This window comes from Diceros bicornis, chromosome 26, assembly GCF_020826845.1.
Source record: "Diceros bicornis minor isolate mBicDic1 chromosome 26, mDicBic1.mat.cur, whole genome shotgun sequence".
NCBI classification, from domain to species: Eukaryota; Metazoa; Chordata; class Mammalia; order Perissodactyla; family Rhinocerotidae; genus Diceros; species Diceros bicornis.
Genome location: NC_080765.1, coordinates 3,602,146 through 3,627,677, shown reverse-complemented (window position 1 = coordinate 3,627,677; position 25,532 = coordinate 3,602,146). Strand labels below are relative to the sequence as shown.

Genomic DNA, 25,532 nt, shown 5'->3' with positions numbered 1-25,532 from the left:
TGGAGAGGGTCCTCAGCCTCAAGAGCAGAGGAAAGGGTGCAAGAGCTGCTCAACACCCAGACCACTTCTGCGATGCAGTCAGAGAGGTTGTTATGATATTAGCCATATTAAACCCTTAGCCATCACAGAGCTGAATGGAGCTGGGCCACGTGTGGGCCGGGCCTGCTCACCCACAACCTTTCTCCAAGACCACCACCACATCCATGTGCACGCACGCACATACACGCACTCACAGACACACAGGTCTGACTCACCTATGGCATCTGAGGCCACAAGAAGACCTACACTGGGCAGGAACTTTCTAGTCACCACATCTCTGCTCCCTGTTCTCTCCGCCCCAGCACAGGGCTGATGGCCAAGCAGCTGAAGCAGGTTCCACAAGGCCTGCTGGGCAGGGTCTCCCCTCTGGGCTTTCCTGCCCCACTCTCCCATCTTCTACCACCTCTCTTCCATTTCCTTCAAGGGCTCTTCTTCCTCGTGCCCCAGTGCCGTCTCCGTGAGCTCACACACTCCCATGGGGGCCAGAGGCCACCCAAGACTGCTCCTCTGAGTTGCACATCTGAACTCCCACTGCCTCCGGGACAGCTCTGCCTGTCTAACCACAGCCATCACCCCCACCCCTCCCAGTGCTCCCACCAGACTCAGGAACCGCACAGCGTATCGACGAAGAGCCCAGATTCTGAGGCCAGGAGTGCCTGGGGCTGAATCCCAGCTCTGCCAAGGACTGGCTGGCTGACCTTGGTAAGTTTTTGAAATTCTTGGAGCCTCAGTTTCTTCAAATGTAAAATGAGAATAACAGCTCCTACCTCACAGAGTTGTTGTTGGGATGAAATGAATGAACACACATGCAAAGCCCCTAGTTATTCCTCATTAGTGATGGTGAGTGGTTACAGCACTGCCCTGGGCAGCTGTGCACCAGGTCTCATCCCACTCCTTCTCGCTCACAACCAATTCAATCACCAGGTCAGAAGCTCTTGCCTCCAGCCCACGGCCCAGGCCCCGCCAGGACTTGGTGGCTCTCCTGAGCATGAAGCCAGGCTCCACATGGGTCTCCCTGCTCCAGGCCTGTCCCCTCCAGTGCCCCTGTGCTAGCGCTGTGACTCACCTGACACGGACTCTGGTTATCTTATTCCCTTTAAAGGATGGGGGCTCACTACACTCCTCAGTCGACCTTTCTACATACTTTACATTTCCCATAAGGTAAAAAATAACTTTCAGTGGCTCTCTAACACCTGTAAAAGGAATTTTAAAAACAGTTCAAAGATGTATGGTTAACAAAAGACCTAGCTGGACACAAAAGCCACTTATCTGAATCATAACTCCAGCCAAAATAGTTCTGAGCTCCCCAAAGGGTCCCTTTAGGGAAATGTCTAAAGCATCTCAGGACAGAAAAGTGATTCTTGAACCATAATTCAAGGTGATGCAAAAATTTAAAGGATGGGGAAAGGTCCACACAGGGGCAGCCACAGTCATCAGGCACGACCCCCCTTGAGAGACACTGGAGAGCAAGACACGCTCACTCACCGGGAGTAGTACACCATCACCAAAGGAGGCACAGCCTCCAAGGAGCCCCTCTGGGTTTCCATGAGAACACAGAGGGTAACAAGACGCCCGCCCCACAACATCCTCTGCCCCTTCCCCCCACCAAGTCCTGCTGGACACAGTCTGTTCCAGAACCCAGGAGCAGCGTGCCTACCTGCGAGGGCTTGCTGGACCCTGCTGGGCTTCGGCATCTGCATGGGCACAGTGGTGGGGATGCTCCCAGGGCTGCTTGCAGGACCGCTGGGGAGGGAGGCACTGGGAGAAATGAGAGCAGAGCTTAACGTGTGCAGCCAACTTAGCAGAAACAAGAGTCAGAGCAATACCCTGAGTTAAGAATAAATCAGTGCTGCCAAGACCCCTTCACAGTTTCACTTTCCACGGCTGCTTCTGTGAGTGAAGGCTTCTTTTTCTTTTCTTTTTTTAAATTAAGGACCCTGATGAAAACGATCTAGAAAGAAGAGCAAAGAAATCTGAATTTCACCAGCCTCAGACCCAAACTAACTCAGAGAATCTGAATAGTTAAGATCCCAAGCCCAGAGCCTGGCCCAGCATCACTTCTGCGAAAATCAAGTGATGCACGTCCACCTCCAAGCCAGGTGTTGGGGACGGGACGGAAGGGCAGGCAGGGACATGGCAGCGACAGAGAAGAACACTGCTGGGGCACAGGCTCTTCTTTGTACAAGGTATGAAGAACGAAGCTTCAACTGTCAAACGTTCCCCTGGGCAATTCAGAGACTCTGAAGACAATCCTAGAAGAATTTTGAGCTCACTAGCTTCATCCAAATAAGGGCTCTATGGTACGTGTAGAGGGGAAGTCAGCAGGAATCACTCTAACAAGTGATCAAGACCAGCATCACCAGTAATATGATCTGTCAGCTTCAGGAAGCCCAAGAAATGATGCTCTGAGGAGGACATAACACCACATTTGTGGTTCGCGCCAAGACTGCATAACTTCACTCCAATCATGAGAAAACATCGACAAACCCAAATTAAGGAACATTCGACAAAGTAACTGTTCAAAAGTGTCAAGGTTATGGAAGATGAAGAAAGACTGAGGAACTGTTATTGACAGAAGGAGGAGATGGATGCAAAGTGGGATCCCAGACAGGATTCTGGAACAGAAAGAGAACAGTAGTGGAAAAACTGGTGAAAATCAAAAAAAGTCTTTGGTTTAGTTAATAGTATTGCACTGATGGTAGTTCTCTGGGTCTAACCACTGCATTACAGTTATTATGAAAGACGTTAACGTGAGAAATTGAGGGAGGGAGACACGGAAACTCTATTTTTATAACTTTTTAGTAAATCTAAAATTAGTTCAAAATAAAGGGATTCTTTTTTTTTTTAATGAGGGTCTTGCTTCCCACAGTGATGACGTTTGAGTCACTCATTTGGCTTTAAGCCATTATATTTTTAAAATGATAACAAATCCATGCCATTATGGCTGGGGGGAGCCCCACATTGGAGAATAGTTGGTGTAGCTGGCCCGTAAGCCTGCCAACTCCTCCCCGTCCCGATTCCTGTGTCCTCCACTGCATCCCTGCCCATGTGAAGGATGACGAAATGGGAAGAGTTAGGAAACCCTCCCACGGAGTCCCTACACTGGAGCTCCAAGGACAGGGCCTGGGCGTACTCATCTCTGTTCCACTGGGCCCAGCTCAGAGCCAGGAACCGGGCAAGTGCTCAGGAAACGATGGACGGCCCCAGTCTACTGTGCTACCCTTACAGCTGCCAGCAACCCAACAAGTTGCCTGGTTACAGCAGCTGCTTCTGGAAACTGCCCTGGATCCTTCCCCACCACCAGCCACGGGTCACAGATCCCGCCGGTGGAAACTACAGGCAGCTGGTTGGTCCTGATCCAAACCAGAAAACGTCGCACTTAGCTGGTGCTAAAGCTGCCAGGGCCTTGCACAAGGTCTGAAGCACAGCAGGTGCTCCGGTATTTGTCCGAGTGAAGAAAGAGGTGATTCGGTTTTCATTTCTGGATTGTTCTCCCCAAAGAGAATAACCTGTGTGGCCACGCCACTCAAATAGCATCTTCTTGCCCTCCTCATCTTTTCTCAACCAAGAGAAGGGTGGAACTGGATCTGAGTGCTGATAATGTAGCAGAAAGAGGGCTGGGCCTTCAGACACCTAGGCTACGGTTCTGACCCCACTAAACTCCGTTTAATTTGGAGCAATCTGGACCTCCACTTCCTGAGCCTGTTTCTTCATTTCGTTTTTTAAAAGGAAGACAGATAATCTCTGACAATTGTTGCTATTCTCAGGTTCTATAAGTGAAAGAATTTGAGAAGCTACGGCCCTTCCCAGCATCCTTCATCTCCCAAGTCAACTCTACAGGGAGCGCTAGGCTTGAGCCCTCAGCGAGGAAGCTGGAAAACCAAAGCCTGGCTCTACAACTCCACAAAATCAGTGGTCTACTCAGTGAGCTAGGCATCATTGGAGGGGGTCCAGGAAGCGGGGTCTTCCTTTGCTGGGGAGAGGCATGTATCTGAGGGAGAAGGACTAGTTTTAGGTCCTACCACCAAGAGCTAGAGCAGAAAGCAGACATGCAGTAAGGCTTCCAATGGGCAGTCCACCCTGGACCTGGGACCAGGAACTGTGACTAAGTTCCACCTGCAGAGGAGCCTCACAATGTTGCCACTTCCTCTGATTTATCCCAGGCTCCTCCTCCATATGTTCCCCTGATCAGAAGGCACGAGCAGTAAAAGGATCCAGTGGTCCCCAGGATGGGGCCTCTCAAGGGTGGACAGAAACTCAGAGGTCACCGATCACTCTCAACTATCCTCAAAGGGCTCAGACTAGCCGAGTGCTCCCCGACATGGAGCACCATTTGCTCCACTAAAATGCCCTTCTCTGAGAATTCCCTCCAGTCACTGCTCAAGGCAGCCCTCTCCACCTCCCCTGGTCCTGGGTCTACCTACTAGGCCCTACCTGGCTTTCCTATCTGGGACCATCTCCAGGAGCTTCCAAATGGAGCTGAGAACATGAGATACAAGAATGTCCAGGCCTCTACACAGACAGGATTTCACAACCCCAGGCAAGAGGCAGAGGTAGGAGGCTGGGGAGTAAGGAAATGCAGAGTCTTCCTCCAGTCCCCCACAATCTCGGGTTCAGGCTGGCACCAGGGAACCTGTGACAGCTCATGCAGTACAAGGAGCGTAAGATGTGGAGCATGGAGGGGCCGGCCCTGTGGCGTAGTGGTTAAGTGCGAGTGCTCTGCTGCTGGCGACCTGGGTTCGGATCCCGGGCGCGCACGGAAGCACCACTTGTCAGGCCATGCTGTGGCGGCATCCCATATAAAGTGGAGGAAGATCAGCATGGATGTTAGCTCAGGGCCAGTCTTCCTCAGCAAAAAGAGGAGGATTGGCATGGATGTTAGCTCAGGGCTGATCTTCCTCAAAAAAAAAAAAGAGAGAAAAGAAAAACATGTGGAGTATGGAGACCCCGCTTCTAGTGCCCACTCCCCTGTAAGGCTGTGTGCCCTCAGGCGTGTCAAGACCCCTTTCTGAGCTTCAGTTTGTCTATCTGTAAAATGAGAATAATTCCAAAAGGCCCCCAGGGCAAGTGTGAGGCTCAATCTGCAGCCCAGTACAAATGTCCATTGTTTCCCAGGTCTCAGAGGAGCAAAGTGGGGACAGGAGAGATGAAGGGCCCTCACTACATCCTGAAAGCCACAGCGATATTAGAGCAAAAGGAAACTCAGAAGCTGACCGGCCCAACTCCTTAATCCTACAAGGGGAAGACAGAGACGTGGAACGGGAACAGAGGCTCCACTCGGAACCCAGGACTCCAATCCTGCAAGCCTCAAGAGCCTGGCTCACAGCAGGAGGGAGTGCGGTGCTTTTAGAGGCTGGAGAGCAGCAGCAGCAAGAACAGAGCAGAAGAAAGCAAACTGGGAGAGCCATTTCTAGGGTTGTTTCTGCAAGGGCCAAGTGCCCCGAGGCTTAGCCACAGCAAAGCTGCAATAGACTGCTGGTCAGAATCACCATTGCAAGTCATCAAAATGCTCAACAAGCCGGCACACCCTCTATTAAAGAAGACAAGAGTGTGCATGACACGTTTTGGCAAGGTTTCCATCCAACGTCATCAAAACACAAATTTTGGTACTTAAAGGGATAAAACTTCAGCCACCAGGAATTTACTTAAACCCTGCAGCCCTGTGACAAATGACGCACCTTCTTGATGTATTAGTGTCTACTCAGAAAGCCTCCCAGGGCCCAAAGAAATCAGTCAGCCAAAATTTTACCCAGATTGAGCAAGAAGCGATTGAAACCACATAGCTTCCACCAATTTTGATTTCACTCACTCCCATGTTATTTCCAGAGGCTACCAGCAAATACAGCCAGTTCTTGGGCCTCCCCAGACCATGGTGCTACCCGCCCCACTGCCTTCCCACAGGGCAACTTTCACCTAATGTTGTTGACATTCAATTGGCTTCAAGAACTCTATCACAGCCTCCAGGAAGACCACAGTGTCAAGTGTTGTCAATGCTCCCAGCGCTGCTGGGTTAAGAGATGATGTATTTACTAAGCCCCTCTGGCTCTACAACACCCATCAGAGACCAGTTAACTGAGGAGGCTGCACTACAAACTAGATAGGGGAAAACTCTGTTTTTCAAAGCAAGGATAGGCCCATGCAAGTGAATTATACCCCTCCCAGCTCCTCAAAAACTGGAGATACAGATGAACACCCACCTCAGGAGGCAGGCCCCTTTAAGGCTGTTTCAACTAACAGAGTCAGCTGGCCTGGTTCCTTCCTGGCTCACAACGCAGGGCAAGCAGCAACAGGCATGGCCCAGCAGCAAAGGTAAGACCGTCTGGCCCAGCCGCCTTCCCTTCTGCAACTTGCCCGGCCCACATCACTAGGGCCCGCATCAGCAGTCTCTCGGGCCCTTAGGATGGGGAGGGGAGACCCCAGAGAAATATCAGAGGAGGTCAAAGATTTGATCTTCCCCATACCAGAAGAAAGCAACGAAGCCCATTAAGTCACCTGGCTCAATCCCAGAATCCCAGCTCTAGAACTATCTAGAAATTTGCCTCAAAATAATTTGTAAGCCCTTAAGAAGCCCCAGGAAGCTAGGCAAAGCCCAACTAGTAGAAGCACCTCCAGCCATGCTGATAACCATTCTGGGCTGGCAGAAATAGCACACTTCTCTCTAAAAGAGACTGAGCCACATATGGGAGGGGCCTCACAGAGAACTGGGTGGGACTGGGTGGCACAGATTGCTCAGGTCTGTCCACAGAGAAGGCCCAAGTGAAACCTCCCTGTATTCCCAATTCCCAGGAAGATCTCAGATCCACATGCCCCAACTCCCAGGAGAAGATGCCCTGACCCAGCCAGGGCCCAAGCGCCTCCTCTGTCTACCAGACTCCTCCCCACTCACTCCCCAGGACGCCTGCTGCCTTCCTCACTCTGCCTTTAAGAGAGCTTCAAGGCTCCACTGTCACACACGGCCCGCTCTGGGGCCTGGGTTTAATTCCAGCTCTGCCACTTGTTGGCTGTGCCGCCAACCTCCAGCCTCAGGGTGCTGACCTATAAGCTGAGGACACCACCTACCATATGGCCGTTGTGAGGATTCATGAAATCACTCACGCAGCCAGCTCAACAGGGCCCGGCCATAACGTGTGCATGGTGAATAGCAGCTGTCACCGTGTCTCAAAGAAGCTGGCAGGGTCCTCTGAAACCTAGCTGGAAAAAATGCTAGAGGCCCAAGAAGATGCCGAAAAGGTCTCGGCCACACAGGGCAGCTTCAACCCTCACCATGGTCAAGTGGGCAGGGCCGGGGCTGGGTGAGCAAGGCGGCACCACGATGCTGACTTAGTCGACATCGGTCCAAATCAACAAGACGTGACTGACTCCCTGGGGAACAGGGCAGCCACAGGCCCACATGTCCAGTCACTTCCCACCCAGGTCACCCTCTCTCAGAAATCAGTCCCATCCCAGCTAACACTCAACTGCTAATTCTCAAATGTTCTCCTGCCCAACACTCCCAATAATGACCAATGATGAGGCCCCCAATCAGTGACAGGTCTCCGAGCATGCTGGAAGCACCCCCTATACACACACTGGCCACGCCAGGGGGTTTCTCACTTTAAAGCGCCACCTGGTCTGGAGGGAGCCTATTTCATCATCTTTATCAAGGTGCAGAGGGCTCTACGAGACACTAGGCTGGACTGCATCAGCACAAGAGATGTCCAGTGCCATCTGTTGCCACCCCCCCGCCCAACTCAGCATTTTGTTCTCTCCTCAACCAACTTTTAAGCACCAAAACTTAGGCTTAGGAAGGCTCACAGCCTTCCTAATCGTGGACTTAGGGAGGGGACTAAATCTTCCATGTCTGTGTCTTCAGGGCCTGACACATAGGAGGAGCCAATGAAATGTTCTCAGGTACACAGCACCAGCTTCGTGGCACACAGGCACAGCCAAAAGGTCGTTAACTGCTCTACAGAGACGGCCCTATTCTCCTGAATGAATGAAGGCGTTACTGGTTTTAACCCATGTGGCAACTATCAGCACTCAAGTACCAAATGTCAGGTAGGCTCCATGGGACACAAGGCTGTCGACAGCCTTTGCACACGAAAGGAGAGAAACGTAGGAGGGACAACCAAAGAGGCAGGTGCCAGGTTTACAGGTATTTGGACAAGAATTCCCAGCTAAGTAATAGCAGAAGCCCAAACCTGCTGACGAGGCACGCGGGTGGACAAAACGATCCTCAACAACACAAGGTACCTGGCTCCACTAGCAGTGGAGGGTGCTGGGGGCTGGCGCCGTGGTCCCAGGTGGGAGAGGCTGGAGCGGTAGAGGGGCTGATTCCCCAGGGAGGGTGGCGCCCCACCCCAGGGATTGGTGCTGTTCAGCCTGGGTGCAGACCGAGCCCCAGAGAGTGAGGGCTTGCTGTACGGGGCGAAGGCCTGGTGCGCCCCAAAGACAACGGCGGTCCTGTGGGAGTGCTGGGGGATAGGGTACGCGGGCAGGTGGGTCATGGAGTGGCGGTAGCGGCCTGACACGGGGCCAGTTCCGCCACCGCTGAGGCACTGATGGCAAGAGCAGGCGACTCCCGTGTGGCCCGGCGGAGCAATGATGGTGGTCACCGGGTAAGGGGGCCCTGCTTGGCGCCGCACGCTACGGCAGAAGCTCGAAGTCTTGTTGGTCTGTGTGTGGGTGCTGTAGTTGACAGTATAGTTGTACCCCAAGGGGGCCAAGTCCACGAGCTGGTTGCCCCTGGCCACCTGCTGCTCCAGATAGTCACAGACGCTGGCTTCATATGCTGTCCAGGAGCCGTCATCACTCAGCCACTCCCAGATGATGCCCTGACCCAGGGCTGAATGCTGGGGGAACAGGTGTCTCCGCACAGACCGCATGGTGCCTGTTTTAAAAGGAGTATTTACACATAAATGGTTCATCTGCAAGCCCCCCAAAACGAAGGGAGTTTAAAAATTCATTTTCCCAGAACCAAAATAAACCAATATGATCACAGTGTATACAGTCACACTGCTATCTGAACTAAAGGCTGGCACTGGTCATTTTTTCCAAATTTTGGGTGAAGGGTAGAGAGCTGTCTTGAGGTAAAGACACTGGGGCTCAAAGACATCAAATGGCAGAGGGGGATCCGTGCTCCTCGGCAGGAGTGGGGGATGTTGGAAGCTTAGGTCAAAGAATAGCTATGGCTCAGACTCCAGGAGGCTTCTCACAGATTTCTAATACTGAAACCTACATAGCCTCACTTAAAATACTGGAAACAGAAAAGTACAAAGAAAATTAAATCATTCGTAATCCAGCCACCAAGAGGAAGGCACACAATTTATATGGCGAGACGTTTCTCCCCATCCAGTCTTCTAGGCACGCACACTTAGGTGGCTGACGATCATACTGGAAACTTCCTGCCATTATCATGTATTATGCCATAAGCACTTCCTATGTCTCTACAACTTTGTAAAACTCATTCATACTTGTTACATAATTCTCTTATAGGGATGTACCACACTCTTTGACTTCTCAAGTTGCAACTACTAGGAAGCACCCCATGGGTAGCTTATATTCTTAATAAACCCAACCTGAAGATTAAGGAGAAAAAGAAAAAAGTCAATTTGGGCCATCCTTCCAATAGCACTTGCCACAGCTGATCCCTGCAATTATCTTCTACCTGGTCTCCAGGCCTCAGCCACTGCCTCATCTACAGCAGCCAGAGGAATACTCTTAACCCCCAAATCAGATTACATCACTCCTATGCCCAAATCCTCCCATGGCTCCCCCTTTCAGAAGGAGAGCCAAAGTCCCTTCGAGGGACACAAGCCTGCACAACCTGCCCCTCCCTTCTGCCCTTCCTTCAGGTATCTCTGCATCTGGGCTCAAACTTCAAACGGACCTCTCCCAACACCTTACACCCCATTCTCTGATTAGCATTTATTGCCATCTAACACGATATACAATTTATGCATTATCTTGTTTGCTATCTTTTTCAGCTGACTGCAAACAGCATGAAGGCAGGGACTTTTGTCTGCATCTGACTGACTGGAAGCCACAGTCTTCACACACCTGAGGATGCTGCTCACAGGTGCTAGAGCAGTTTCTCAAACTCAGCACTAGTGTCATTCTGGGCCAATAATTCTTTGTCACAGGGCTGGTCCTGTACACTGTAGAACGTTTAGCAGCATTGCTGGCCTCCACCCACTAGATGCCAGTAGCACTCCCTCCCCACCACTGTCATGACAATCAAAAATGTCTTCAAACATTGTCAAATGTCCTGGGAGACAAAAATCACCCACAGTTGAGAACCACTGGGTTAGATGGACAGGAGATAGCTCCGGGAGGAAGTTGGCGGCCCCATTCTCAGTAATACTGATCAAAACACACAAAAAGCAAACATAAGTGCACAGGAGAGTGAAGCAACCTGCCCAGGATGCAGAGTTATAGTGCAGTGGAGGCAGGATTCACCACCAGGCCCTCTTAACTAGCATGGTGCATCACCTCCATGCCAGCCTGTCTGCCTTCAAATCTCTGCAGGTAGAGAGGGGCATCTTTGGTTTGGGAGATAAGTGAAAAGGGGCTGGGAGGGCCTCTGCACTGTGTTCCCAAGGCACCCTCCCCTACTAAGAGGGACGGTGCATGCTGTGTGGTACCTGCTATCACTCAGAGCACCCGCCTCCTGATCGTCCACATTTCAGGGACAGGATGAAGCTCTGAGAGTCACTCCCACAACCCCAACGCCTAGCACGGGGCCTGGCGCAAAGCATGTGCTCGGCCATCTACTAGAGGCAGGAGATGTCTTACCCGTGTCCTGGCGGAACTGGGTCCAGCTGGGGAGGTCGATGATGTAAGGGGCCAGCAAGGGGTCAGCCTGGCCTAAGGGGATGCTGTGGGCCAGGCTCCCCAGCCCAAAGCGCTGGCCCTTCTGCTGGACAAACTGCTGCTCGATGTAGCTGCAGACAGCGGCACTGTAGGGGTGCCAGGTGCCCAGCCCGTCCTGCCATTCCCACACGGCCACTGCCACAGGGCTGGCGTACACCTGAGCCAGGGAAGGGCTTGGGGCCATGGCCATCTTCCCCAGCACTCCTCTGCTTTCCCAAACAGCTTCAGACCACTCTGGGCTGGAGTCTCGGGTTCATCGCCCAGTGCTTCCAGCAGACCTGTGAACAGGACAGACAAGCAGTTACGGACGCACCCAGTGGCCCTGCCAGAGTCTCGGCCCCAGTGCAGGGGAAAAACCCCGCCCTTCCACAGTCACTTTTTTCCAAATACCTTAGAGGCGTCGTGAATCAAGTACCTGATCCTGTCTCTCTGTTCAGACAGCCAAGAAGAATTCAGAGTCAATCAAGCAGCCCACCCGCCTCTGCAGATGTTCAGGAAGACAGAGTGGAGTGAATTTGGGGTGCTAATCATCAGCCCAGCTTCTGTCTTTTTACCAATAATTTCCCTCTGACCCAACTACTAAGTGTATCCTTTTATACCGTATGTATTTTCACGAGTCACCCCAAATCCTTCGTGGACTGAGGCCATGAGGACCCCTTACACCTGTGTGAGGACTCGAAGGTTTCCAAAGCAGGTTTGTTTGTGAGACGCCTATTAACACCTGCTAGGCTGACGATGGGATAAAACTGTCTCCGAAAGGACCAGGGGCTCAAGGATGCCCCGGGGGTCAGCAGCAGAGCTGGGACTCTAGAGCAGAGCATGGGTCCTAGCTCCACCCAGGTCTCCAGGCTGCCTCTGGAGGCATCCCTAACCACAAACGATGCCCTAGACAGACATTAAAATCTCACCATGCTGAAGCCCTCCCTCTCCCGCCTCTCTGCACCCCACTCCCTGTGCCTGCGCCTCGCTGGCCAGTGGGCAGGTCGGGAGCTTACACTCATCTCCCAAGACGTTCTTCTCCCAGTAACTCGGGCCCTTCCTCTTCCCTTGGAAACTCTACTCATCCTTCAGGCCCAGCCTGCGCCATGCAGGGAGGGTTTCCCTAGTCCCTCGGCACATGAACTTCTCCTTCACCACACCGACCAGAACGCTAAGGCCCATCTACACATATGTATGATGACCAGTTCCATGTCTTTCCACTCCCCAGGTGGCAGCAACCCAGGAGCCTGCCTTGTCCACAGCCGTATCGCCAGCCCCAGCACAGGCCTTGTCATGTATGAGTGTTATACACGTATTAGTTCAAAACACGGCTGAATGGAAGTGGAGGATGATTCTATGTTCTGCAGCTGTTTGAACAAGAAAAGAGGTCTGTGAATGCACTATATCATGTGGTCCCCAGAGCACCAGCTCCTAGAGTCAGGAGGAATAGGACCAACATTTAGTGACAAACACCAAATGTACTCGTCTCATTTAAGCCTAACAGACTGACAACATGGTATTTCTCCCCCTTGATGGACAGGAAACCAGGGCTCAAAGAGGTCAAGATCTTACTGAAGGTCACAATATACTGCTAAGTGGCAGCACAGAGAACCAACCCAGATCACTCTGGCTCTAATGTCCATTTTCTTAGAGAGGAAGGCTCAGCCTGAGCTCTACCTGGGGCTCCACTTAGAGACCCCCCCTTAAAGAGGTGGAAGGAGAGAGGGAGAGAGGACCCCACAACTCAAGCCCTGAGCATCATCAGCTGTTACATCCATGTAGGGCCCTGGTGCCAACAGGGTTCCCAGTTGCACCTTCTGCTCTGATTCCCACACAACCCCCTTAAGCACACACGTCGAATCTTATCCCTATTTTGCAGAGGCCCAGGGAGTTGCAATGGTGTGCTTACATGGCAAGTAATAAGGCTGGGACTGGGCTCTCGCTGCTGTCTGTTGGATTGCATACACCATCAAGGTTTCGGTGAGAAGGCCAAGACCACTCGCCCCACAAGGAAGAGAGATCTGGAGTAGCACGTAAAAAGGAGTAGGCATGGGCTCTGGTATCAACTTGCCGCTTACTTGCTGCATCATCTTGATGAAGGTATGTAAGCTCTCCAAGTGTGCTTGCATTCGTGTGGAAACGGAGACATCAACATCTATTCTACGTGCTTTTCATGGGGATTAACACAGAGATGTGTGTACAAAGCACCCAGCATTGCACAGGGCACACAGCAGATATCAGGAAACCTTGGCTTCCCTCCCTTTCCCTGGCCCCTGCAACCACATACCAACCCACCCCTCGAGCCTGGGTGAGGAGCAGCAGCCTAGGGCTGCCCTCAGCTACACAGCATGAAAACGCAGGCAATGAGTCAGGCCTGCACTAACTCTGAGCACACCTGTGGGTGGCAGGCTTGCCAATGAGCTACCAATTGCTCCAACAAAAGCACATATCCAGCCCTGGAGGATTAGACCTGGGATGCCCTCAGGATGGCTGGCTGGCTCATAAACACATTAACTCAATGTCTGCAATTAGAAGTCTCTGTAACCCCATCCAGGTACAAATCACAGGACTGGTCTCAGAGCCAATTCCTCCTGCGTCTGGACTTTCCTCCTGGCACCTCCCAGCAGCATCACTCATCTCTCAGGCAGCAGGGGCTTCCCAGATATCAGCACATGTGGATGTTCCAGCACGCCCACACATCCCCAGATGAACCAACTCGCAGAACTCTGCCAAACAGCCTGAGAAATACAGCCAAGAACTTCAGCTAAAGCTTTTCATCAAAGAGTTCAGCCTCCAGACTGAGGGCCCACCATGGCCCAGGCCTTGTTGGGGTACTGGAGACCCAGAGATGAAGAAGTCATGGCATACAAGCCTCTCCATGACTGGCCACTGTCCCCACTCATACCAAGGCCTCCATCTTTGGTACCTATGTCCAGCTCCATAAACTTCTAGCAAATGCCAGAACATTCCAAGCCATTTCCTACCTCCCAGCCATTGATCCTGCTGGTGCACGTGGTCCAGACTCCCATCCTCTCTCCACCTAAGCACCCAAGAAAACACGTCCATCTTTCTAGACTCAGTCACTCCTCCTAAGCCCTCTGACCCACCAGAAAGGACTGACTCCCTTTTCCAATGCGTCTTCACTGCATATTCCACTTACCCAAACACGACTGCATTTAGTGGTTTCAGTGTCTGTCTCCCCATTGGAACAGAAACATCCTGAGGGCAGAGCTTGGTAAGACCCAAAACTGGGGCCACAGCTCTTCATATGCCCAATATCCCAGAGGCTCTGAACCCCCAGAGGACAAAAGAGAGGAGAACCTTCTGCTCTGGGGGCCTGGGGCACGTGTGGGGCAACGCCCAGGCACGCCCACTGGTGTTCCACGTCAACACAGCAATTATGCACCGACAGCAGCCGTGTAAATGCACCCATTCTCTACAACTACCTCAGCCATCATGAAGCTGCAGTTCAAAAACCTAATTTGTTTCGGTTCCTAATGATGGCAGCTATTTAGGGTGTTCTTAATTATGAAAATTAATTATAATTGGCCATGGAGAAAAGCCTCAATCTGGAGACAACCTAAACATCTTACAATAAAGGAATTCTTTTTTTTTTTTTTTTGGTGAGGAAGATCGGCCCTGAGCTAACATCTGCCAATCCTCCTCTTTTTTTGCTGAGGAAGACTGGCCCTGGGCTAACATCCATGCCCATCTTCCTCTACTTTATATGGGACGCCGCCACAGCATGGCTTGACAAGCGATGCGTTGGTGCACGCCCGGGATCTGAACCGGCGAACCCCGGGCTGCCGCAGTGTTAGCCCCGGGAATTCTTGATAAATAATGGTACATCCTAATGATAAGATATGAGACTTGAAAAATGTTAACAAAAGGCTTACAGACCTGAGATAACACCCATGACAAGTTAAAAATACAGGATGTGGAATTGGATACACTATGCTCTCAGGCAGGTGGGTGTGCCATTTACTGAGCGCTTACTACATAGCACATACTCTGGTGCTTTTGTCATCCAGTTCTCTCAACCCTCAACCACACTCGAAGGTAGGGATTAGCCCCATTCTACAGACGAGGGAGGTGAGGCCAAAAGAAATTAAGAATTTACCCAAGGCCAGGCAGCCAGTCTGTGAAACCATATAGCCCACGTTCTTTCAACCTCATAGAAACTATTTTTAAAAGGCTGGAAGGAACACTCTTTTAATAGGAGTGATGGAATTATAGGCTAGTTTTTCTTTAACTCTTTCTGTACTTGCAAATGTTCAACAAGGTCACATTACCTTTTATGATCAGACCAAAGTTATTGCTTTTTAAACATTAACAACTTTGACCACAAGAAAGCCCTCCTGCTTTCCCTTGCATTCTCTCATCAGATACAGCTGCAGATCCCTGAACACAGCGCTGCAGCTCTGAGGCACAGAGGAAGGCTGCTGGTCAACCTTTTTCACACAAAAGAAAAAAGTTACATGTGTCCTCCAAGAGTCCTTCTATTCCCAGAGGATTTAGAAAAGCTTTAGAACAAGAGCTGAGCTGGCACAAGAATCTGAGTGAAAATCATCCTGCCTAACTTTGGGGCTCCGGGTGGGTGAGCTGCACAAATGGATCCCACTACAGTTGTGGCCTCCGGGAAAAAGGCTCTGGGTGTGGTTTTTAAACTGGTGCTCAGACTGAGTGATTTTCAACTTGTCAGCATGTGAGAACCCGATTTCATCCCTCCAAAGCCCACCAAAATACGTAACAGCTTGCCCTATGCCTGAGCTTGGCAGTCACCTTCAGTTCCCACTATGGCCATGTGGTCCTCCCCCTGCTGCCCTGAGTGGAGTTGAACCAGCCTGGCAGATCCCTCCCCTCGGCTCACACACGCGCTCCACAGCAAGGGGCATCTCCACTCAGTCTCCCCCATGCTCGGTGACCTTGGGACAGCCCCCTCCCCTTCTCTAGGCTCTATTATTCAGGCAGTTGGATGGGTTTTCCAGCCTTTTATAAGCAGAAGTTTTTTCCAAATGTGATCATACGCCACCAATTGATATGCAGAATGCAGAAATGTGGGGTGCTCTTTTTTGACACAAAGGTGGCCTCCATTCCTACTTTTCAAGGTCCAGGAAGCTGTTTTACAGAATAAAGGAGTTCTGAGGAGCACGGATTGGAAACCAGCGAGACCAGGTGACCAAATCCCATTTTCTAAGCTGCCTCTCTTTGGGGTGCTTTCCAAGAAGCCTGGGCCTGAAACTTCACACGGCACCCCAGCAGCTGACACGGTGAGCAGGATCTGTGACCGGAGCACGACCTTCCAAGACGTCTTACAGTGCAGGCGGCCACCCGGGCACTGCCTGGAAGCCTTCCTACAGACCTGAGAGAGTCGAATCCTGCACATAGACACATCAAAGAAATGTTCTCCTTTACTAAAAATGCTTTTTTAATACAAATTAAAAACAATGAAATATTATTTTTTGCCTATCAAAATAGTAAAAAGAACTTAATTTCAATGCTCAGTGCTGGCAAGAGAACACTGAGACTTCACACTGCTGGGAAGGATAAAACCTTTCCAGAAACTAGTATGATAATATATCAAAAGGTTTAAAAATGGTCACTTCCTTGGACCCAATAAAGAACCTAACCTAAAGAGATATAGAAAAACTTCAACATATAAATATTCACCACAGCAATATTTTAACCAGGTAAAAGAGAAGCACAGAGAAAACTCAACAGAAATGTACCAAAAGATTAACAGCTGCCTTTGAGTGGAAAAACTAAAGGAGATCTTTTGTTCAACTTCCTTCTATATCTAAACTTTTCACATTTTCCAAAGTGAGAAAGTACTACTTCTGTTATCAGAAATAAACGCCCAACGCTTTTAAAAGATCATAAATATAAACCCGACTGCCACCACCGTTACTTACCATCATTACCTTAAAGGGCTGCTACTATCCCAGGGGGGTTCACTAATAACAGGACTTGTCAAAGTACCGTGGCACCTTCTTGCCAAGAGACACATCCCCCATCCCTGAGTTCTAAGAAAATGCAATCCAGGTGCCTCAACTATTACAAAGTTGAGCACTGCAAGACGGGACTTTTGTCTTGAAAAGAGACAGCTCCAGCCAGTGCCACCCAGAACTTACCAGGTTTCTGAGAGATGGAAGGAAACTAACACATGATTTGTCCCTTGCACACTGGGCTGCTGGAAGGGAAGTGACAACTCCTCTTCTAGGCAGTGCCTGCCTTGAGGCCTCTAGGGGCAGGTCAGAGCAGAATCTTCCAAATGCGGCTCAGGAAGCCACAGGGTGGCCAGGGGACAGGCCCCAGCAACCTACAATTCCCTTGTGGGCAACCTCCTCCACCAGCACCAAGAACCTGTTGCTCCTTCTCGGCCAGGAGCAACCTGACCACCTGCGTCCAAGGGCAGAGCCCTGGTCCCCAGGCCTACCCTGGGGCCAAAATGGGGGAGTGTGGAAGCAGTGGCAGGTACACGGGCAGTCAGAACAGCAACGGCTACCAACAAAGAGCTTACTATGCACCAGGCACTGTGCGAAGTACCCTGTAAGTGTTCTCATTTAATCCTCATGATCCTGGGGGGCAAGTGTTATCTCTAAATTTTATAAATGAGAAAAGTGAGGCAAAAGATGATAAGGAACTTGCCCAAGAATACGCAGTATAAGTAAACCCAAATCGGTTTCCAGAGTCCACCAAGACAGAAAGGGTGAACTGATGCCGGGCAAATTAGCCTGCCAGATGTGTCTGCTTGGCCAACACAGTTTTCAGTTTTTTCAAATTGAGCCAATGTTTAAAAATTGGAATATTCAGGGCTGGCCCTGTGTCTTAGTGGTTGTGTGTGCGCGCTCCGCTACTGGTGGGCCGGGTTCGGATCCCAGACGCACACCGACGCACCGCTTCTCCGGCCATGCTGAGGCCGTGTCCCACATACGGCAACTAGAAGGATGTGCAACTATGACATACAACTATCTACTGGGGCTTTGGGGAAAAAAAAAGGAGGAGGATTGGCAATAGATGTTAGCTCAGAGCCGGTCTTCCTCAGCAAAAAGAGGAGGATTAGCATGGATGTTAGCTCAGGGCTGATCTTCCTCACAAAAAAAAAAAAAAAAGGAATATTCACCATTAAAAAAAAAGTCCAGATCTACAGTTTCCCTTGAAAACCAGAAGTTTTCAACATTTGCAGGCCTGACCTAGATTCATTATCCAGCCAGCAACAACTAGCTGAACCACCATGGTGATGGGTGCATCCTCTCCAGGTTACCACAGTTACCATGACTCCTCATGGCAGGGGTCAGCAAACTCTTCCTGTAAAGGGCCAGAAGGTACACATAGTCACTTACGACGGGGATATGTTCTGAGAAATGCGTGCACCATTAGGCAATTCTGTGGTTGTGCAAACATCACCGAGCGTCCTTACACAAACCTAGATGGTATAGCCTACTACACACCTATCCTCTATTATAATCTTATGGAACCCAGTCTTATATGCAGTCTGTCGTTCACCGAAACGTCGTTATGTGGCACATGACTTTATTTTAAGCGTTGCAGGACATAGGCTGTATGTTTCAACTACACAACTCTGCCATTATAGCATGAAAACAGCCACAGACAATGTGTAAACTAACCAGAGTAGTTGTGTTCCAATAAAATTTTATTAACAAAAACAGGCTGTGGGCTAGATTTGGCTCACTGCCCACAGTTTGCCAACCGTGCCCTACCACCTCCCCACATGTACCACGGTGCACCCACTGCCCTATCATTGAGAAATATTTCTCTGAACCCATTTCTCTATCACCAAGTGGGAGAGTGCTTATGCCTCTGGCTAGCCTCCCCAACAACATGCCCTGCCCTCTGCAGACATGTCAGCCTTTGCTCAACACCTGAGGATGAAATACAGCATGTTGTCAGGGCTGCCCCCAGGAATCCCAACTGGTTCCCAGAGCCAGACCAGGCACTGACACCTTTCCCTGCATAGAGAAATCAGACCCTGGCCTACCTCTCTACACTTCCCTTGGACTCTCTTATCTGTTTCTATGGCTTTGATAATCCCATGCATGCAGATCACCCAAACCTTTCTTCAGATGCCCTGCCTGAATCCCTCAAGCTCTCTGCTCCAGCCATCAGCAAATCCGTGGAGGGCCCCGAAACGGCCAGGCTGTTTCATGCCCCTCAGCCCTCACTGAGAGTGTTCACCGCACCTGTCTACTTACTTATCTCTTAATTCCCAGCTTGAGACTCTCTGCCCTGTGAAATGTTTCCTACACCCACTCCTGCCCTGCCCTGCAGGGAGAAGTGGCACTTGTAACAATCAATGTTCATGTGACATCTGAGTGCAATGATCTACCCTCCCCTCCACTAGGGCACAGGTTCCTGAAAGGCAAGCATTATGGTCAGGAAAAGATTTTTTAAACAAGACACAGAACACTGACCATAAATGAAAAAATACACTTCATTATGTTAGACTTAAGAATGGTGGTTCAAAAAAACATGCCTTAAAGAAAGTACAAAGATAAGTTACAAGCTGGAAGAAGATACTTGCAATAAGCATAACGGATTAAAATCAAGAATATATAAAGAACTCCTACAAACCAATTTTTTTTGTGTGTGTGTGAGGAAGACCAGTCCTGAGCTAACATCCGACGCCAATTCTCCTCTTTTTTGCTGAGGAAGACTGGCCCTGGGCTAACATCTGTGTGCATCTTCCTCTACTTTATATGCGATGCCGCCACAGCATGGCTTAACAAGCAGTGCATCGGTGCGCGCCCAGGATCCGAACCAGCGAACCCCGGGCCACCACAGCGGGGAGCGCGCGCACTTAACCAGTTGCGCCACGGGGCCAGCCCCCAAGCCAATTTTTTTTAAAAAGCACCAGGAACCCCACAGAAAATCTGGCGAGACATAAACAAATATTTCACAGGAAACACGTATGCCAATAAACTTATGAAGAGATGTTCAACGTCAGGGCTCAGGGACATAGAAATCAAGATCCCAAAGAACCCACTATATACCCACTCGATGGGCAAAAATTAAAAAAGCCTGTGTACAGCAAGTGTTGGCAAGAATGCGGAGCAATTGGAAGTCTCCAACTCTGCTGGTGGTGCAGCGTAAACTGGTACAACTACTTCAGAAAACAGTCTGGCAATGTTGACAAAAGTTGAACATTTACTTACCCTATGACCCAGCAAAATACCACCCCAAAGTTCACACCCAAGAAAACCTCTCGCACATGTACAATAGGAGACGCGTGTGGAAATGTTCAGAGCAGCATGCCTGCAACAGCAAAAACCCGGAAACAACCAAGTGCCCCTCAATGCAAGATCAGATGCATCAACTGTAGTGTGTCCACACTACAGAATATTCCTCAGTAGTCAAAACAAACGAACCAGACACCATGCAATAATATGGATAAATTTTAGTCATATTTTTTTTACTTTTCTTAGAACATACAGGTACAATAAAACTATATAAAAATGAAAGCAAAGGGACAATGGTCATCTCAGGATGGGAACAGGGGAAAGATCAAATGACAGATGTAAATTTTGTTTCAAGACCCTAGCTTTTGTTTTTGGTGGATGGAATGCAGGAGTTTACTACATTCGCTAAAAATAACTTAGTAAATAAATAAAAGCAAGCCACGAATGACCACTGATGAGTGTGTATTAATCTAGTTGTCTGTTTACCTGAGGTAAAAGTGAAAACAAACACAGAGAGACCATTTCATTCATCTCTGTACTCCAAGGGCAAAGCACCAGCCCTGGCACGATTTCCGTAGGCATGTGTGGGATGAATGAGGGACTTTTCTCCCTAGTCCACGGCCCCATTTCTTTTGGGGCCCTAAGGACCTTCGACATGTCTGAAGCCAAACTCACCCTCCTTCCTAATTCTCCTTTCCCTCCTCGATTGCCTGGCTCCACTCTGCCCCAAGCAGTTAGGAAGAAACCTGCGATTCTCGCTCCTCCTCCGCCTTCACTCCCAGAGCCCAGCAGCTGCCATGGCTCCTCTCTGCCCCCTGCACTCACTTCCTCAGCCCCACTGCCAGCGTCTGGTTGGGACCTTTACGCCTCTCACTTTAAGTCCTCGCTCCCACTGGCTTCTCCAATTCTTGTCTCTCCTAGTCCACCTCAGAGACAGGTGCAAGATTGAGCTTCCTGAAGTATAGTTCTGATCCTGTCTCTTCCACATCTCCACCCATCAATAAAGTTCAAGTTCGTTGACACTGAAAGCCCATCACAATCCCTCCCTATCGACAGTATTTGCCAGCGCACTTCCCTTCAGGACTCTCTTTCATCTCCCTCTCCCCCTTCCCAACCCCTCCCAAAGAGCTGAGGTGATGACCTGCCACGCTCACACACATCTGGTTTTCCCACCTCCATGCCTTGGCTCTACGTGCCCCACCCATCCTTACCTGACCCATACTTCCAAGGCCCAATTTAAACAGTGTCTCCATGATGCCCTGACATGCCCACCTGAAAGAAAACACCCTTTTACCAACTTCAACGGCAGTTTGTCTGTCCTTTACAGTTCTCTATACCCATTCTACCTCTTCAATGAGACTATGAACAACCTCAGAGCAAAATCTCAGGTCTACCTCCCCCATCAGAAGCTGGCATGATGTAAGGAACAGTCGCAAAGAGAATAATCCAATCTAATCCATTCCACTTTCCAGCCAGTGGGCTCATTTAAAGTGCCCCTCATGGAATTCTTCTGGTAAATCCTTCTGGCCCCTAGTCTTGGCATGGGCCACCAAACCCTCCACACTCAGCCCTCTGCCTACCCTTCCAGCCTCCTCTACCACACACCCAACCCTGATGCTCCAGCCACATGAGACACTTACAGTGGCCCAGACATGCCACGGAGCTTCACAATCTCGCATACGCCAACTCCTCTGCCGGGCTACTCCCCCTACTTTCTGGATCCTACTCTTTCTTCACAACTCACCTTAGTTAACATCTTCCAGAAGCCTTCCTGACCCTCCCCCCTTTCCTCCTACCCCTACATGGAGGAGTGGGGGCTCTGCCCTGGGAGTCCCCCTCTCCTGAACACATATCCCACTGACGACACCTTGTTGCTACCTATGGTTGGTCTGTCTTCCCACCAAACCATGAGCTCCCAGAAGACAGAGCTCTTGTTGCTCATCACCGCATCCCCAGCACTGGACACGGCTCTTGACACAGGAGCGGCACTCCGTTTTTTCATGCAACAAAAGAAATAAAACTTTCTAGCTCAAATACAGAAACTATGACCTGTGTCCTTTATCCCAAAAAGCATGTCTTAAAGTGGAAACCACGTGGAAAGCATCCTCTAAGACTGGTTAGACAGGAGAAGCCATTGGCAAGAAGCCACTTGAATTTATTTGAGACAGCTGGCAATCAACAACCAACTCCCAGGGCTCACTTTCACTCTGGAGACCTCACATTCCCCCTCCTCAGTCCCCACCTTCTCTACTGAGAGGCAGCAATGTCAAGTCCCCGCGGCTCTCACCTTTTCTCTCTGGAGAGCTGGCACAAACTGTCCCTTCTCGATGGAGACACCAGATCCTTAGGAGAAATGACTTGTTTGAGTTCCCATCTCGATATAAAATGCAAACAACAAAAACCGGGCAAATCTGAAGGTCTTGCTGACTCAGCGACACAAATTCCAAGGCACCTTTGCCAACCAGAAAGAAGATGATCAGGTTTTAAATTGAGAAACAGCAGCTAGTGAAAACAAATGCACAGATGTTGGGTTCGTGTGCTGCGGCTGGGGACTGGAAACCACCAGATCTGTTTTCCAACAGCCTGGGCAGAGCAGAAGGTACAATAGTCTCCCTCTGCCCACTATAATAATCAAGAGAATTGGTTAAAAAAAAAACCTCAGCCCTTTCATAGAAAGGCCTAAAAGGACTTCATAAGCCAGTCTGCAGTGTAAGTATCCAGGAAATTAACATACCAGAGAGTAAAAGTCTGGCCAAGGTCACACAGCAAATCAACAAGAGGCTTAGTTATAGTTACCCTGCTGGTTTAAGTAAAGCCTGATTTTGGCTATCAGAAAGTCCACCTTATAGAACTCTAGAGTAGCTAGGACGGCATGCAGAAATACTGAGTTCCTCAAGGGTCCAAGCGTCTGTGCAGTTTCCACTCCTACTGTCACTTAGGGAAGTGGAACCAGTGTGGAGGGCAGTAGCTGGCTGAGAAAGGCGGGATAAAAGGGTAGCTCCAGAAAAATACTCTTCTAAATCCTCTTCAGCATACATTATGCACCCCTCAAATATGACCCAGGGTCCCAGGAAACAGGAGCTTCCTGGAAGGCGGAGCCTACTTGAGACGAGAGAAGCAGAGTTAGGAAACAAACTCCTCCAGAGTACAGCCTCCGGCTCCAGTGAGTCGTCCACCCGAGGGCAGACCCTAGCAGAACCCGTTCCCTAACCGGGCAGCCCGGTGGCAACATCACCCCCGCCTCCTCCGGGTCCTGTGGGAAGGGGTGCACACGTCCCGACGGACTCAAACTCCCAGGGTCTGCGCCCCTCCCTCCCCCCGCTAGCCCCTCGGCGTTCACCCTCCCACCGAGCACCCGGTCCTGTCCTAAGTTCCCAGCGCCTCCCAATTCCCCCAACTACCGCCTCGGGACCTCCAGCCCGGAGGCCAGTCCTCCGAATCCCCCCGGACCTCACCCCGGGGCTCCTCTCCGGCCCGGCCCAGCCCTCTCTCACGCCCACGCTCGCCCCCTTCCGGTCCCAGCGCGGCTTGGTCTCCCCCGAGCCCTCGGGACCCCAGCTCCGGCGACGAGCAGGTGGCCTGCTCGCCCCTCTCACCGAGGCTGAGGAAACCGCTGCGCTCGGGCTGCAGCTCCGGCTCGGCCTGGTATCGGATCCGCCCGCGTCTGCGACTCTAAAGGGGAGGCAGCCTCAGTGAAACTCGGCGTCGCAGCTTCCCTGCTACCCGGTGCGCATGCTCAGCACGAGGGGCCTTCTGGGAAATGTAGTTCCGGTGGGGCGGGGCTGAAGCCGACGCGCACGTATTCAGATGTGTCTATTTTTCTTAGCTTGTTCGCTCATTATTTACTCCTTCATTAATTTTCCAGCTCATTTTAAATAGTTTTTACCGGCACAACAATGGCGCCAGGCCGTGTGCTGGGTACTGGGGATTAAATGGTGAATTAGAAACTTGTTTTCTCTCCTGGGAGAGCTTCGTATCTACTTGACAGACCCTTAAACACACAATTACAATATAGTGGGATAAATGTGATCAAGAAGTGGGAGCACAGAAGGGTGTGCCTAATTTGGGGGATGGGCGGGAGTATCAGGAAGACATTACAAAGGAGGTGACCCCTGAGTTGTGTTTTGAAGCCCATATGGGGGTTTGCCAGATGGAGTACAGGGGAGCCCTTGCAGAGGAAGAGAGATATCAAAGTGCCCAAAGCATTCAGGAAGCAGTGAAATGTTCCGTGTGGCCAGGGCAGAGGGTACATGAAGGAGTGAGGACAGAAAAAATGGATTAGGGTGTGGCAGGATATGAGTATGAGGAGAAGGCTGAGTAAGATTGTGATGGACTTTAAAGCCATGCAAGGAATTGAGGCAACTAGACCCAATGGACGGAGTTAAGCAGGGGAATGACAGAGTCAGCATTGCACTTTAGAAGGATACCCTGTGTGGGGGGTGGAGGATAAATTATAGAGAAAGGGAAAAGAGCTGGGAGACAAGTTTGGAGGCTGTTGCTGTAGTCCAGGTCAAAGGAGATAAGGCTTGAACAAGGCCGGTGACTAATCTTTTGGGATCACAGACCTTCTTTACAAAGCTAAAGATGGCTATTCCCAGAAAAACGCTTGGTTGTAAGTATTCACACATGTGTACACACACGTTACACACACACACACACACACACACACACACACACGATCTTGCATACAGTTTCGGGGGGTTCAGAGTCCTCTGAATCTTAGACTCTAGTTATGCATCTTTACATCATCTAATGTCACTTAGATTTTATCAGGGATTTGAGGAAGATTCAGACTGCTAGAGATGGAGGAAGAGACCTCCCCCATCTTTCAGTTCAAACACTTCATTCTATAGAGGAGGAAGCTGAGGCCCAGAGAGGGGGAGTAACCCACCCTAAGGTAGCGAAAGGTGGAGGGCATGCATCAGGCTGTCTTTGGTGCCCTGGGCCAGGACTTGACCACCCGGGAGCTGACTCAGAGGACACAGGCCTGAGTCTGGGGAGGCACCAGAGTCACGTTCTCCCAATTACACCCAGATCCAGCCCTCCATCGAGAAATGAAGGGTAGCATTTACCTATGATTTATACTAGATGGCTGCAGTGCTGCAGATTAGAATGGGAAAATTTCCCCTCCCTTCTGAGAGTGGCGGTTTTCTCGGCCATAGCCATCTATAACATTTCTAAAGCACCTGGTATACGCCAAGCACTTGCCATGCATCACCTCACTGAATCCCCTCAAGGAGGTAGGTGCCATCATTATCCTCATTTTACAGATGAGGACACTGAAGCACAGAGCTTAAGTAATGTGTCTAAGGTCACACAGTTGACAACTGGCAGAGGTGGTCTTTAAATCCAAGTAGTGTCTAACTCCAGGCTTGAGCAGCCCCATATGACTGGCCTCATTGTTGAGGGTGCAGATGAGATAGTCTGAAGCATTAGAAAAACCTTTCATGGGGCTGGCCCCGTGGC

At 50.4% G+C, this 25,532-nt stretch overlaps 1 protein-coding gene across 7 annotated transcripts in view; it reads right to left on the bottom strand.

The window, feature by feature from the left end:
- DTX2 (deltex E3 ubiquitin ligase 2) overlaps positions 1–23,786 on the bottom strand; it is a 36,153-nt gene extending 12,367 nt beyond the window's left edge. The window contains exons 1-6 of one of the 7 annotated variants that reach the window (XM_058569043.1): positions 23,663–23,784; positions 22,354–22,518; positions 21,278–21,338; positions 10,813–11,168; positions 8,272–8,908; positions 1,697–1,797 (exon numbers count right to left, since the gene is read on the bottom strand). In XM_058569043.1, the coding sequence (XP_058425026.1) occupies positions 1,697–1,797; positions 8,272–8,908; positions 10,813–11,080 (1,006 nt within the window). In that variant the 5' untranslated portion in view covers positions 11,081–11,168; positions 21,278–21,338; positions 22,354–22,518; positions 23,663–23,784. The other 6 variants (XM_058569048.1, XM_058569042.1, XM_058569047.1 and 3 more) reach the window with 6 other exon arrangements.
- Positions 23,787–25,532: the final 1,746 nt, after the last annotated feature.